The sequence below is a fragment of the Seriola lalandi genome, unplaced genomic scaffold, assembly GCF_002814215.2.
Source record: "Seriola lalandi dorsalis isolate HSWRI2012SDOR001 ecotype SW California unplaced genomic scaffold, Sedor1 jcf7180002054913, whole genome shotgun sequence".
NCBI lineage: Eukaryota > Metazoa > Chordata > Actinopteri > Carangiformes > Carangidae > Seriola > Seriola lalandi.
This window is the reverse complement of record NW_019525465.1, coordinates 169500-183189: the sequence shown is the minus strand read 5'-3', so window position 1 is coordinate 183189 and position 13690 is coordinate 169500. Positions and strand designations below refer to the sequence as shown.

Genomic DNA, 13690 nt, shown 5'->3' with positions numbered 1-13690 from the left:
AAGATGAAGATTGAATATACCACATTACATCAGAGCAAACTCTTCTTTCCATTTGGTTTTGATGCTTTATAAAACTATTATCTGATTTTTCTGCAGTGACTGCAATTCGGCTATTTAGAGCTAGCTAGCGAAAAAACCTTAGCTACAACTAATTTACACATTTTCTTTCCTGTTTCCCATTTTTAGAAAATCAATTTTGATTCTCTTGCATCTCAGTAACATTTTTTTACGACATGAAAAATGTAATCAATGGATCAAAAAGTAACACCAGATAAACCAGTCCTGCTAAGCGCTAACTAGCCTAGCTTAGCGGAGTAGCTGTAACTGCCCTCTCTGTAGCTTCAGACTTAATGAAACCATTAAATCACATTTTAAATGTATTTAATTATCAATAAATGTATTAAAAGCAGCTCAAATGAACAAGAAAGGAGATGAAACGAGAATGTATTTTGTATGTAGATGTTACTCTTAAGATAAACAGTGCAGCCCTGGAATGTTAATAGAGTTAGTGACAATGATTAATAAGTATAAATGCACAAAACTAAGGTTTTACAACTTAAATATCTGGTACACAGTTAACTATTTATACAATTTTCTACACTAGTTTTAAAACTTTCTCTAATATGTGGTAAACTGCTAGGTATAGCAACTAGCTAGCACTTATGCTCATAGTAACTGCTAGCTAGGTAGCTAAAGGTAAAATGATATTCGAAGAGTTGAAGTTTTATGGCATTAGACAAAATACTTAAGACATGACATTACGGGTCTCGTTAGCCATCTTCTATTTTGTTTGTGATTTTCTTACGTTGGCCGTGAAAGTGAACTAAAGTACCGCTGGATATACGTAACAGAGTGAAACATGCTAACACGACGTTACCCCTTATCAAATATATAAATGTTCGGGGTGTCTGGGCTGCCAATTTGTTCACCACTAACAACAGCCAGATGTTTTTTTTTTCTATTAGATGATGTTACAAATTAATTTTCATCTCCAATGTCTGAGACATTACTGGATCTATGTGTTAATATACTGTGTGTAGCATTAGCGTCCATTCAGCAGTGTCGTTAGATGAAAGTGTTTCTTGTTCAGTATAAATTTCACTGTCATTTATCGTTGTCTTCACTTTATCTTTATTGATATTTTCTTCGAAAACATTAGCACTTAGCATTATGTGCCACATTAAATTAACCCAACAAAAAGAAAACATAAACCTCTTGTATATGATAGTGTACCTAATTTTAATAATTATAACATAAGGCTTCCTATTTTTACCTTTAGAAACTGGGTTTAACAACAGAGCTCCATAAGCTTTTAGTTTTACTTTTAAACTCCAATGATAAATAGTTTTCATTGGTGAAAAAACATACTGTATATTAATGGTTTATTTTCACCAGCAAAAACACAAATCGGTAAATTAAAATGTGCTGATTGAAAAACCAAGAATTATATCTCCCCATTCATTTTCAAAGATGACACACAAACACCAGGCTGGAATAAAAACAAAAACTTGCAATAAAATTTTATTTAAATTCTGTCCTGAATCAGAACACGTGCAACAACTGAAACACAGAAACAACATGGCATCACACCGCCTTGTATTTACACGTATGTATGTGGGTGTGTGTATTTTGTGTTGGCGTGCACAGGACAATCGCACAGACAGACGTTCTGAAAACAATTAATATTGTAGAAACACACACGACACCACATCACACCCTGTTGTCATGGCAGCCGAGGGGTTACCGTGGCTACAAACTCATCTGATCATCCTACGACTCTCGCCGTCTCTCTGGAAGGGTCTGAAAGTTTTGTCTTTCGTTCTGCTTTCCCTTTAATTTCTCCGATTCCTTCTTCTATAGCCGTGACTAAATGCTAACGCGATGACTAAAAATCCTTAAGTTTGAATGTTCAACACTGACGCTGCTTTAAGAGTCAGATATTTAGGGTAAATATCTCAATCCCAATGGGATCACACGGCTCAGGAAAACGATCAGAAACTACGACACAAAATTACAATATATGGCAAAAAGGCAGTCGGTTTACAAATATGTGATTTGTAGTTCAAGCAGGGCTGATCCATTTTTTAATACACAAAGGTCTCAGCACCTTCTCACAAAACATTTCCAACATAGAAATCTTGAGAGAAATAAAGCAGAAAGAGAAACAAAATAAAAAATGACAGTGAAGAGTGATAGAAAAGACATGGAGGGGGAGACAAGAAGACTTTACCAAGAACCTTCCAGAGAAACAGTATTAAAGTGCATCAACAAAAGGGGCTGAGCAACCAATCAGAAAACAGCCAATAGGGAGGGGAGGAGAACAAAGAACCAATCAGACGTCATTACTGGCAGTGACATGAAGGTCCCAACATCTGACAAGCTGATGTACAAAATCAATTTAAGGCGATTGCAAAAAGAGAATTATAACTTCATACGTGATAAATCTGAACATCTCGTACTTATGAGCCATTATGTCAGTTATATGAAGGAGAATCCGTAATCTATCTCAAACCTTTTAACAGCTGTATTAAGCCTTACATATCATGTGAGCTTAATTACAAATATTGTAAGCCACAGTTACAACATTATAATGAAGCTAGGTAATTATGTAGTGCCTATCAAATTCACAAGATATGAAAGCCATAATTTAATAGTTATGGAAGGTTTTCTTCGTGAATGCAGTTTCCTCTGAGATCAGACAAAAGTTATCTGTCAAGTCTAAACTTGATTGTCGCACTGATCCGATAAATTAGTGTCATGAACAATTTTTCAGCCTCGTGATGAAATTAAATTACACACGTTCATATTTTCGGAGTTTTCTACGTGGATTTGAAGATGACAGTGTTTCTTAAACCACACTCTTCATTAGATCTTGATGGAAGAAATACTTAACTTGGCAAAGGTCTGTATTAATGGCGTATGAGGGCTGGGTATCATTCATTCAGTTTTTTCGTTACCAAAACGAATCAATGCCTTTTTCTCACATTACAGAAACAAGTCTAAACAAGATGGCGTACAGAAACAAAAGAGCGGCATGTTGGCAAAATTTTTAACGTCAATCAGAAAACCATTGGATCAAAGAGTGAGAACAGGAAATGATGAATCTGACCAGATGTTTTTGTCACATTTCAGTTGGTAATAAAGCAGGATTTGAGGTTTGATACCCGACCCTAAGGGACAGCAGCATGACACAGCAGCTTCAGTCTTTACTAATAAAACAACTGGATGCAGAGGAGGGTTGAGTGAAGTTCACTTTCACGTAAAAAAAAAAAAAAAAAAAAGAGTGCAAAAGTGAAAATAACATGAAATTCAACTAAATTAATTGAAAATAAAGCTTACGACACAAAAGATGTGACTTTAATTAAAACATTATTCACTGAAACTTGGCCGAGACAAGGCAAACAAATTCATCATCTTCATATATTACAGCAAAGAAGCTCTCCAGTATTTGACAGGTGTTTAATTAGTGTTTGTTAAATACTTGGTAACTGACTGAACCTGAAACTGAACCGTGAGGAGGAAGGAAGCAAAGTAGGAAGAACCTTAAAAAAAATACTAAAAGTCTTTCTGGTTTCTGACGGTCGGAGAGGAAACACCAGCACGGTAACGACCGGGAACTGAACCAGTTTGATTTTGTGTTATATAGTTATTTATATAAAGTGTTGAATAGTGGACGCAACACTTGTGTAACCGACTGTTGGATTGGTAAAGTGTTCTTTAAACTTATTCCTGCAATGAAACTCGTATTTTTTTTTTTTACACCAGACTTTGGAGGGCGGGAAAAAACAAAAACATAATGAGCACAGAACTGGTCGTCCAGCTGATGATCAGACTCAGTTCTCTCAGGTTTTCGTCAGGCTACATCGACAGATCCCAAACGTTTACTGACAAACTTACGGGCGTATAGTTTCATATTACCAAGGTCCGTTACGTACTGTATGTATGTACAATTACACAAATAATCAACACTTAAATCTGTCTGATCAATAATCCCATTGAGTATCATCGGGCCATGGGTAATGAAGGGATGGGAAGGGAATCAGTCTTTGCTGCTGGGCGTCTTCATTACAAAAATAAACGTCTCCTCTGGTATCAAAATAGACGACAATCTTTATCTCTCTCTGTTTCAGGAAGCTCACGGCACCGGCGACACCACGCCACAACCGAAGCCTTACGCAGTCTGCACAGCGGTTCGGCAAACCGACAGCAACGCCACGTGGCGTAGTGAAACTGTGGAATATACATTTTATATTTACACGTTTGGCTTTGAGCTGTTGCACACATCAGGAGTGAACGGTTCTCACTAAAGCAGGGAGGGATTCTTCGCTAAGCTCTCGTCCGTCTACAGCTCTGAAACTTAACGTCTATGTGACCTCTGGAAATGTGATGGCAGCTACACCTACTGTAGTGTAGACCGCAGGGTTGAAGAGAGTGAAACGATCCGATCCTTGATTGTCGGGGTTAAAGGTCAATGTGTTTTTCAAAAGGCAGCATGAGGCCATGCTAGGAGACACGTGTGGTCAGGCAGACGCACAGATGGATGGACAGAGACACAACGAAACAAGGCAACACTATATTCAGGGTTCCTACGTGGCGTTTGAACAGAGGACTGTCACAGGGAGTTCGGACAACGCTTGCCGAACGTTACACCGCAGGAGAGACGGAAGACTGACGAGGAAAGTCTGTATCTTACAACCTAAGCCAGGCAGACACTATACAGGTTCAGCCCGAGTTGACCCGTGAACTGGTCCCGCCCAATTTAGAATCGGGCCCAATGCTAGATGTGAGCACTTTGGCAGTGTTTATGTCTGTGGACTTACTGTGTAACCGTGATAATCCTCACTGTGCAAGGTGCAGTCATGAAACTCTACAGGTGTGGTCCGAGTCATGAGTGGTTATTACACGAGACCGAACGTCAGCATCACGGCTGGTGTGAGATCTGCGTCTTTCGTTCATAGCAGTTTTGCACAAAAGTAACGCTGCGTTCGTCTCGGTTTGTCGACGTTGTTGAGGACGTGAACTTTCGTTTGAATATGAGAAAATGTGTGAGTCCATGCTTAGTGTGAACTTGTCTTATAATGTGTAGTATGAGTCAACAAGATACAGTGTCTGCCCGGCGTTACAGATGTTTTCTTTAACCATATACACGGACAAACTATCTAAAGAGGTGATGGTGCAGCTGAAAACTCTCCTCTATAGTGGCGCCATTTCTCTCGTGACCGTTTCCCTGAAAGGTTTGTACATTCTGAAAAACCAAGCTGCAGATCGTCACCGTGTCTTCAACGTTCCTCACACCTCGTCGTTTTCTGTACAGCCCTGGAAAGTGTCACCTGGTTTTCTCACGTTATAGGAACCCTGTTTGGAGCCACAGTCGAGGAAAGAAAGCGTCCAAACCAAATACTGTAAAGATAAAGAGGCCTAGAAATATACAGACAGGCAAAAAAGAGAGAGAGAGAGAAAATAAAATACTGTGTGTAGTTGCTGTTCAATACTGTAGCTGTAATACTGCCAGGATGAGTCCACTGTTAAAGCAAAACAAAAACAAAAAAAAAAACAAAAGCTGAATCCACTGCTCAGAGTAGCTGGTGTGTCCTTTCAAAATAAGACTTCCTTCCAAAATGAGTCAGCCATCACACATCAAGAAACAGAGCCTGGCGCGTTGGCAGGCAAATCAAAATGAGCTAAATTAACCAAAAAGACCAAATCTTACAGGAAGCCAGCAGCCCCGATAACTGCGTCATTGTCCGTCAATGGTTGTGTCGTTGTTGTGCCGCTCCACCTGGAAGAACCAGGTGACTGAATACTCCGAGACGGGAGAACTCCTTACTGAAGAACAGGTAGAAATACGAAAGTCTAGATCTCCCCTGGATCTCTCATGCATTCATCAAGGGCCTCCAGATTAGCTGATGAAGAAGAATATTGAGCGTTTCCTGTTCTGGCAGCCGACTTTCTCAGGTCCCTGTTCACACGAGCTCCGCGGTGAGTTTGATCGACCTCGTGTTTCTTGGGTTTTGTCAGGTCGTCTGTTTGAATCCCGTCTGCGCGCCGAAGGTCCTTCAAGTCAGGAGTCGATTCGCATTTAACTTTCCATCGCCAGGATTATTCACAGATGTGCGAGGCAGAGGAACTGATCTGGATCGTCTAATTCTACACGCAGCATGAACTGAGGCAGATGTGGGTTGATTCAGACATCTGCACGGACAGACGACGGACAGGTAAGACTGACTTTAATCCCAGTTTAACCTTGGAGAAACATCTGCTGAGGGTTCGACCAAGGAACTGGACAACAACCGTGTTAGGTCCTGGGTCGGACCTCACCGAGTGTCCGGGAAGAATCCAGAGATGAATCCAGACCGAGTCGGTGAGTTGTCTTTGAGTCCAGACACGTTAATTCAACTATGTAAAAACCCATCCCCTGGTTCTAGCTAGACTCGAGTCCAGCTATGGTCCAGACAAGTTGGTTCGGTTTAGCAAAGATTTGTTCAAAGAGGAAAAAACCCAGTCAGACCCTGGTGCTGGTTCTGGGTTTAGCTTCCACTTGGAACCAGTCTAAACCAGAACCAGGGCCTGGGGCTAGCTCGGGTCGTACTTAGTCTAGTGCAGTCGGGTTTGGCTCAGATGTGATTTCAGGTCCACTGAAGTCTGGTTAAAAATCTGAACCTGATCGGAGTCTGTTTGGCCCGGTTCCTGGTTTGGTTCTGTTGTGCTCCTCTCAGGATTTTTCCCCCAGCTGAGACTGCTCCATAGACCCCTCCTCATCTGATAGACCTGTTTCCACGGCAATGACCAATGACGCCACCGAGGCGCTGCTCGCCATTGGCTGAAGCTCACCTGGAGGAGGAGGAGGGAAATCTGGGTTAGACTGAAGAGGAGACCTGTGAACTGAAACAAGGTGAAGTGAATCGTACTGTTCCAAATAAATAAGTTAAGACTCCGGCCCGGTTGGGTTTGGTTCCAAACAACTGGACCGAGGTGAGTCGATCTGTAATTTAGTAATTAAATCCATCTGGTGATTCCTTTGATGTTTGTGTATTTTAACGGCATTTCAAACGAGTTGAAGCTGTAAATGCTGCTGTACGAGGCAGCTGATAAATAAAGCACATACTGAAAGTGTGAGTTGAGCATGTTGATCAATCAAAATGACTCATTCACTGAAACATTGTGTCAAATCATTAAACGAATATGTGTATATTTTTCTTGTTGATGTCTTTCAGCTGCTCCTGAACATCTGCATAGTTGAAGTTTTTACGCCGGATGCCCCTGAGGTACCTCTGATTGCTGTGTCGCAGAAACGCCACCGGGTGTCAGTATAACACCTCTGACTGAATAACAAGGACCCGGCACAGTGTGTGTGTTACCTGTGTGTGTGTTTTACCTGTGTGTGTGTCGGTGGTGGCCGTCACTGGGCTGTCTCTCAGGGTGTCGGGGTCCTGGTAGTCCTGCGGGAGTCCGACCCGCCGTACGCCGGGGTCCAGCACCACCGAGGAGCCGCCCTCGCTCAGCGTACCGTCACTGGAGGCCCCGGACACCACGGCCTCAAGGGCCAGGGCCCCGACTCCACCTACCCCGCCCACACCGACCCCACCCACGCCGCCCAGGGCCAGGTCGTAGTCCAGCGGCAGGTCGTCCAGGCAATCTGCATTCAGCTGGAATGGACACGGAGGGAATACGACATGTTTGTAACGGAGGTTTGAAAGGTGAAATATAAATACAGTGATTACATCAGTGCGTAGAGAAGAAACACTGATTTCTAGGTAACCTGTACAGGTAAACAGGTTTCTAATGGGATTTTTACATGTGAGCATGTGAATGATTGAAACTGACACTTTGGCCTCGGTGGGGCCACTTTCCTGGACTGGCCTCGGCCGTCACATGACCATGACATAGTCTACATTGTTTGAAAGCTCAAAGTCCCCTGGTTCCCTCTGGCTAAGGTTCACATATCACTGCAGCAGCTGCTGACACAGGGCTGGTTCAGACATGTGTTTCCTTCCAGAGGAGACCAGGGTTATGACTGTAATCACAAGCGTTGAACCTTTTTATTTTGGGTACATTATTTTCAGGGTGGTGTCTGGTAACGGGTTAAAAGCCCCTCTCCCATGATTCCTTTCACACTCACAGCGATGCCCAGGGCTTTCAGGATGTTCATCTTGCACATCGGACATGTGCGATGATCCAGCAGCCACGGATCCACACAGCTCTTGTGGAACAAATGTCTGCAAAGAAGAAAAACACAGTGGAATCAATTACCCTGCTGTTAGTCTGCGTTCACACTGAGGCGCTGGAGGAGAATCAAGTTCCCAGCTGCTTTCGTTTGGTGCCGTTACACAAGGCACCAAAGAATCTGGATAAACACGCCTTTTATTTTTTCTCTATTTCATCTCATGAATCTCAAAATCTATAACAAGGTCGTCATGAGGTTACAGGAAAACAAACGGTCCAATTTGTCCCAAGTTCAACTCCAGATAAGAGCAAACAGCTTCCATCAAAGTCAACATGGCATCACATGACGACAAAGTTAAAACAAGGCAACAACAAAGATCCTCTCTGCTCCTCTGTGTGCAACAGTTTCTGTAGCAGCGTTATTGAATCTACAGGATAAAGTGTAAAGGTCTGTGTCCATGTGTAGTGTGATTATAGATCAGCTCTAGCTTCTATATTAATACTGTGAAAGTATCAAAGCCTCAGTCCACAGAGAAATGCACACAGCCTGTATTCAGAAACTGAGCCTTAAAACCAGCCGTCAGGACTTCTGGAACTTTGTGATGTCACAACAAAGCAGCCACCAAGCCCCGCCCACCTGGACCCACCATCCAAACCTTTGCAGGATTTGGTTTCTCTGAGTGTTTTTACCTGAAATCTGCTGTATTTTTATTGGATCAGTCAGAAACCAGTCAGCCAATCAGGAGAGAGGTTGTCCTTTCTCAGGGTGTTTACCTGCAGGGAAGTATGCGCACCACGTCGTTGGCCTTGTAGCCCTCGATGCAGACGGCACAGTTGTCGAAGTCGGCCTCCGTCTCCTGGTCGCCCTTCCTGATGGTGCGAACCTGCAGTTTACTGATGGCCTTCTTCGCCGCGTCGCCAAGACGACGCTGGAGAAAAGAAGACAGAAGGTGGAGATGACGGACAGATTTAGTCCCGGCTGACAGAAACATAAATCCTCCGGTGCGCTGTGAGGTTCCTGAGATCAGTGATGTGTCTGTCTCCGCGGTTTCACCTCTTTAAGAAACACGGCGAACAGCGACCGCGGTGTCACTTCAGATAAATGTGTTGACGTTATCTCAACAGAGCGGAGAACAAAACAAAATCAGCCTCCTCTGGGAGTCTTCAGCTCTCTCCTGCTCCTCATGAATCTGAATGAGACTCGGGCTTCACCACAACAGAGACGTGGATCTGCTCATTCATCCCCTCGTGTCGGTGGAAGCCACAGTGATTAATTATTATTCACAAACACGGTCTGAATAAAAGCACCTTCGCTGTTTGTCATGGTAACGTCTCCCTTTGAGAGGAAGCTGCTTGTGTCTCTGAGGATCGATTAACTGGCTGCTCCGGCGTGGCCTTGTCTGCAGGGAGCATGGAGAATGTGGATTGTGTTTATCCGGACACAAAGTTCACAGGTTATTCAAGTCGAGGTGCACATCTGTACACCGACACTGGTTCTTCGTGCTGTGGTAGCTCCCTCCCTTTATTCCAGCTGTTAAAAGCATGTGTACGAGTCTGAGGCTTCGTTCACACTAACAGCTTTTCATTTTAAAGTGCGGTGGACACAGTACCGCCATGCTGAACCTGAGTCAGTGTTTAGATGTGAACTGACGACGACAGGCTTGATGAACTGAACGTGGCCTTTAAGTAATTATCTGTAATTCAGTTTCCTCATTTCTGACGATGTTTCCAATCACATTCTTACTTCAGTCGTCAGATTATACTCAGCTGTTTTCTGATTTTCTTATTGTTTAGTTTTATGTTGTGTTCAGGAGCGTGTTGGAAACGTGACCTTCCACTTTAACATTGGATTTTTATGTCTGAAAGGCATAAATACACTGGAGGTGGCAGTTTATTAGGAACACTTAAACTGATGCAGTCCTGTGATGAATCCTATAATGTTCGGTTTGTGTTGATTCGACCTCGCGGTCTTTGTGGAGGCGGCGCCACGTACCTGGTTCCGGTCTCGAGCGTTGGCGTATCTGAACCTCTGGATGTAGTAGAAGACGAGCCAGGCGAGGGAGATGATCATCAGCACGATGAAGGAGATGGAGACGAACACCACCGACGTCCTGCTGACGTACTTCTGCAGGTTCCTCGTCCCGATGGTGATCGTCATGGTGACCGTCACGTTGCGCTCCAGCAGCGACGCGACCTCGCGGCCTTTCGGCTCCGGGATCATGATGGCGATCACCTCACCTGTACCTGAAGAGGGCGGAGCGCACTGTTAGATCGTCTGACGGGTAAATGCAAGAACATGTTGCATCTTATTTTTAACTTGTTATGACTACAGGTTGGAAACCACTGACTCTCTTTACTCCTTTTAACCATGCACTGTGTTCTCCACCCCCCCACCCCCCCGTCACTATGACAACCAGCTCCTCGCCCACCCACGGGAGAGAACCACTAAAAATACACCGTTAACCCCGACATGGTGAATATCATCTCTGCCGTGAAGACGAAACGAAAGCGACTGTGGGACGTTACGTTACTACAGAGACGCAGGAGCTTGTTGTTACTGGAGACACAAATATATCTTCTTATGGAGCAACACAGAGAATAAAACCACAGAAGAAGAAGAGGAGGAACTAATGCCTCACTTCTCTGGAAGACAAACAGGATAATCAGCAGATTTACTGACACTGAAAATAATTAACAATGAGGTCAAACATTCACGTGTGAGGAAGTATTTGTGAAATATCTGGTCGGTTCCTGGAGCGAATAGAAGATTCAGCGTCTCAGAGAGAGAGAGAGACGGACTGAAGGTCGGAGTCTGCAGCTGGTAAAGATTCAGCGTCTTGCTCAAGGACACCTCAGCAGAGGAGGAGCCCCCCCCCCCACCTTCAACAGCTGCTTTAACAGACAAAACACAAACACACACTGTCTCTGTGAAGACGAACACAAGCCCTTCAAGCCGTGTGTGTGTGTGTGTGTGTGTGTGTGTGTGTGTGTGTGTGTGTGTGTGTGTGTGTGTGTGTGTGTCTGTTACTTCCAGGCTGTTTTGATTCAAGCTTAGCAATTTGAGAATTTGAGGTTATCCTTGTGACTGCGGCCTGACTCGCAGCGCCTCATGTGACCCTGAAGGTGCAGAGAAAAACCCCAGAGAAGCAGCTGCAGTTACAAAAGTTCAAAAGTTTCATTCTCGTTTCAAATATTTAACAAAGAAAAAAAACGTTTTTTAATAAAAGTGTCGAACTGAAGCTGCGACTTGAACCAAGAACTGCTGGAGATTAAACTCCTTCATCGGTTACAGACGGATCCCAGAGCGGTCGGGAATGTGTCGCCATGTCGACACGAGTTTACAACAAATTAGTCACACGTGCAGAGAGACGCCTTCACCGACAGAGTGGTGATTAACTTCAGTAACTAACAGAGAGCGAAGTGAACAGATCAAGCTTCTTGTTTTCATTAAATAATAGTTAATAAAGTTTCCTGACACAGAGAAAATTCACTTCTATGTTTACAACGTTTATAGGCTCCAGTGGTTTGTTATGATGGTGATAATGTTAATGTTCACTCCGTCTGTTGTTCATGACGACCCCTGGGACGCCATATCTCCTTTCCTTTGGTGAAGGAAGCTCCAGTGTTTCCTATGCTGAAGGAGATAAGAAGCTCTGGTCATCATGGCTGCTGCTCAGTTTGAACATTCATTAGAGAAAAAGACTTTTGGACGCAGCCCGGGCTCTGATTGGTCAGTTGGTCGCAGGAAACAAAAGACAAGTCCACAGGAAGTGGATTAAACTGTTATTAGCCAGTGATGTAACTGAGCGTCCTGGTTCATTTAGTATTGAATAATAAACAGGACTTAGACGGAGGGATTTCCCTTAAAATACAAAACTCTCTGCTGGTGCTGCACAGGACGGACTGAACCACACCCTCGTCTTAATACAGCGTTACACCAACCATGTGTGTGTGTTTAGACCTGATGCTGTGTGTGTGTGTGTGTGTGTGTTGAATGAATTCCCCTGAGGCCAGCACTGAACTCCTTTCAAACCCCGACAACACACACACACACACACACACACACAAACAAAATCGATTAGTCTCCACCTAAAAATAATCCCCTGGGATCGATGTGTCTCTCACACACACAATCACTGGTCCTTCTATAGCTGTGAGGACCCTCCATGAACCGACACACTCCCGATCCTTTCACCTGAACCCCACAACAACAGCCTCGCCCTCAAACCGACTCTCGGCCCGTCTCGTTATTTCTTCTTCAGGCTGAGGATGAACGTGTCTGACTTTAGAGAACGGGGCGGGACAGAGACCGAACGAGCTCGTTGTTATCAGCAGCTCTCAACTAATCTGTGGGATGAGCAGAGGAATGATAAAGCCAGCTGATTCCACACACACGGATTAACACTCTTTCACAGCTGAAAAGCCTGACTGGACGTCAGAGACCGGACAGGAGACAGAACTGGGAACACGTCCTGAAAATGGTCGAACGGCTTCAAGCGACGTTCTAGTTTTACATCTGCAGCAGCGTGAAAATACAGCTTCAAATTCACAGTCCAAATCCCCGAATCCAGTCCCGTATCATAAAGGACATAGAGGCAATAAAACGATAAATCAATTATCATTCACCGCTCCTCGTTAATCAATGAATCAGGGAATGGTTTAAAGTGTGGCTGAGCTTCACAAACAGCAGCAGTGACACAGAGAAACGCTCACTGAGCCGTAACTCTGCACTTATATAACAGTAACGTCCCAGTCAAGTGAGGCTGAAGCCGACAGTCACTCTCACTGTCACATGAACTGCAGCTGGTTTTCTTAATGAAATTTGGTCTAAAAATGTCAGAAAATAGTTTTATATTATAATCAGAGGTGAAATAAAGGAAATCCTTTCTTTACTGTGTTTCTACTGCGTCCACCTGAATGATAGTTAACGAATCCTTTCTCTCATTAGCACAGAGCAAAACGTTCAGTGGATGTAAAGGGGGAAAATAAATCGTGATTTTGACTCGATTCAGTTTCAAAAAGTTGATTATTCACATTAATAATAATTATAATAAAGTTTATTTATAGAGCTGTTTTTATGCAAGAGATGTGGCTCAAAGTGTTTCACAAGAAAACATGAAATATAATAAAATTATGACCAATGATGTTATTAATGTGATTAGAGTTCTATGGTTCTTTAAGGTGTTTGAAAGGATTCAGATCCAGTAAACTGTCACTGAACCCCAGCCCACGCAGTCTGGTTCAATTTAAAAGACCTGCCTCCACTCGGCATTGTGGGTAACATGGGGTCTCTGCAGCATAGAGGGTTTTTTTCTATTAAATGAGAAAATAATCAGGAAAACCTGAATCCGGATCAGACTGAATTAAATCCAAACAACACAGAAGCTCAGAGCCGAGAGCGAGTCCGGAGGCAAAGTGCTGGGTGGACAGTGGACTTCTGAACCCAGCGCTGACTTAATGTACACAAGAGTGTCCAATGACTGATTCCCAGAGTTCATTAGGGACAGGGGGGGGGGGGGGGGGGGGG

At 43.7% G+C, this 13690-nt stretch overlaps 2 protein-coding genes across 3 annotated transcripts in view; one reads left to right on the top strand and one right to left on the bottom strand.

Moving 5' to 3' along the window:
* Positions 1 to 13690, top strand: part of LOC111673180 (uncharacterized) — a 125194-nt gene that overhangs the window by 50757 nt on the left and 60747 nt on the right. The window lies entirely within an intron of this gene.
* The window catches only part of rnf150b (ring finger protein 150b), a 14639-nt gene continuing 2457 nt past the window's right edge, over positions 1509 to 13690 (bottom strand). The window contains exons 2-6 of the mRNA XM_023430869.2: positions 10157 to 10407; positions 8938 to 9092; positions 8120 to 8216; positions 7376 to 7646; positions 1509 to 6831 (exon numbers count right to left, since the gene is read on the bottom strand). Of these exons, the coding sequence (XP_023286637.1) occupies positions 6713 to 6831; positions 7376 to 7646; positions 8120 to 8216; positions 8938 to 9092; positions 10157 to 10407 (893 nt within the window). The 3' untranslated portion in view covers positions 1509 to 6712. The remainder of the gene's footprint in view (positions 6832 to 7375; positions 7647 to 8119; positions 8217 to 8937; positions 9093 to 10156; positions 10408 to 13690) is intronic.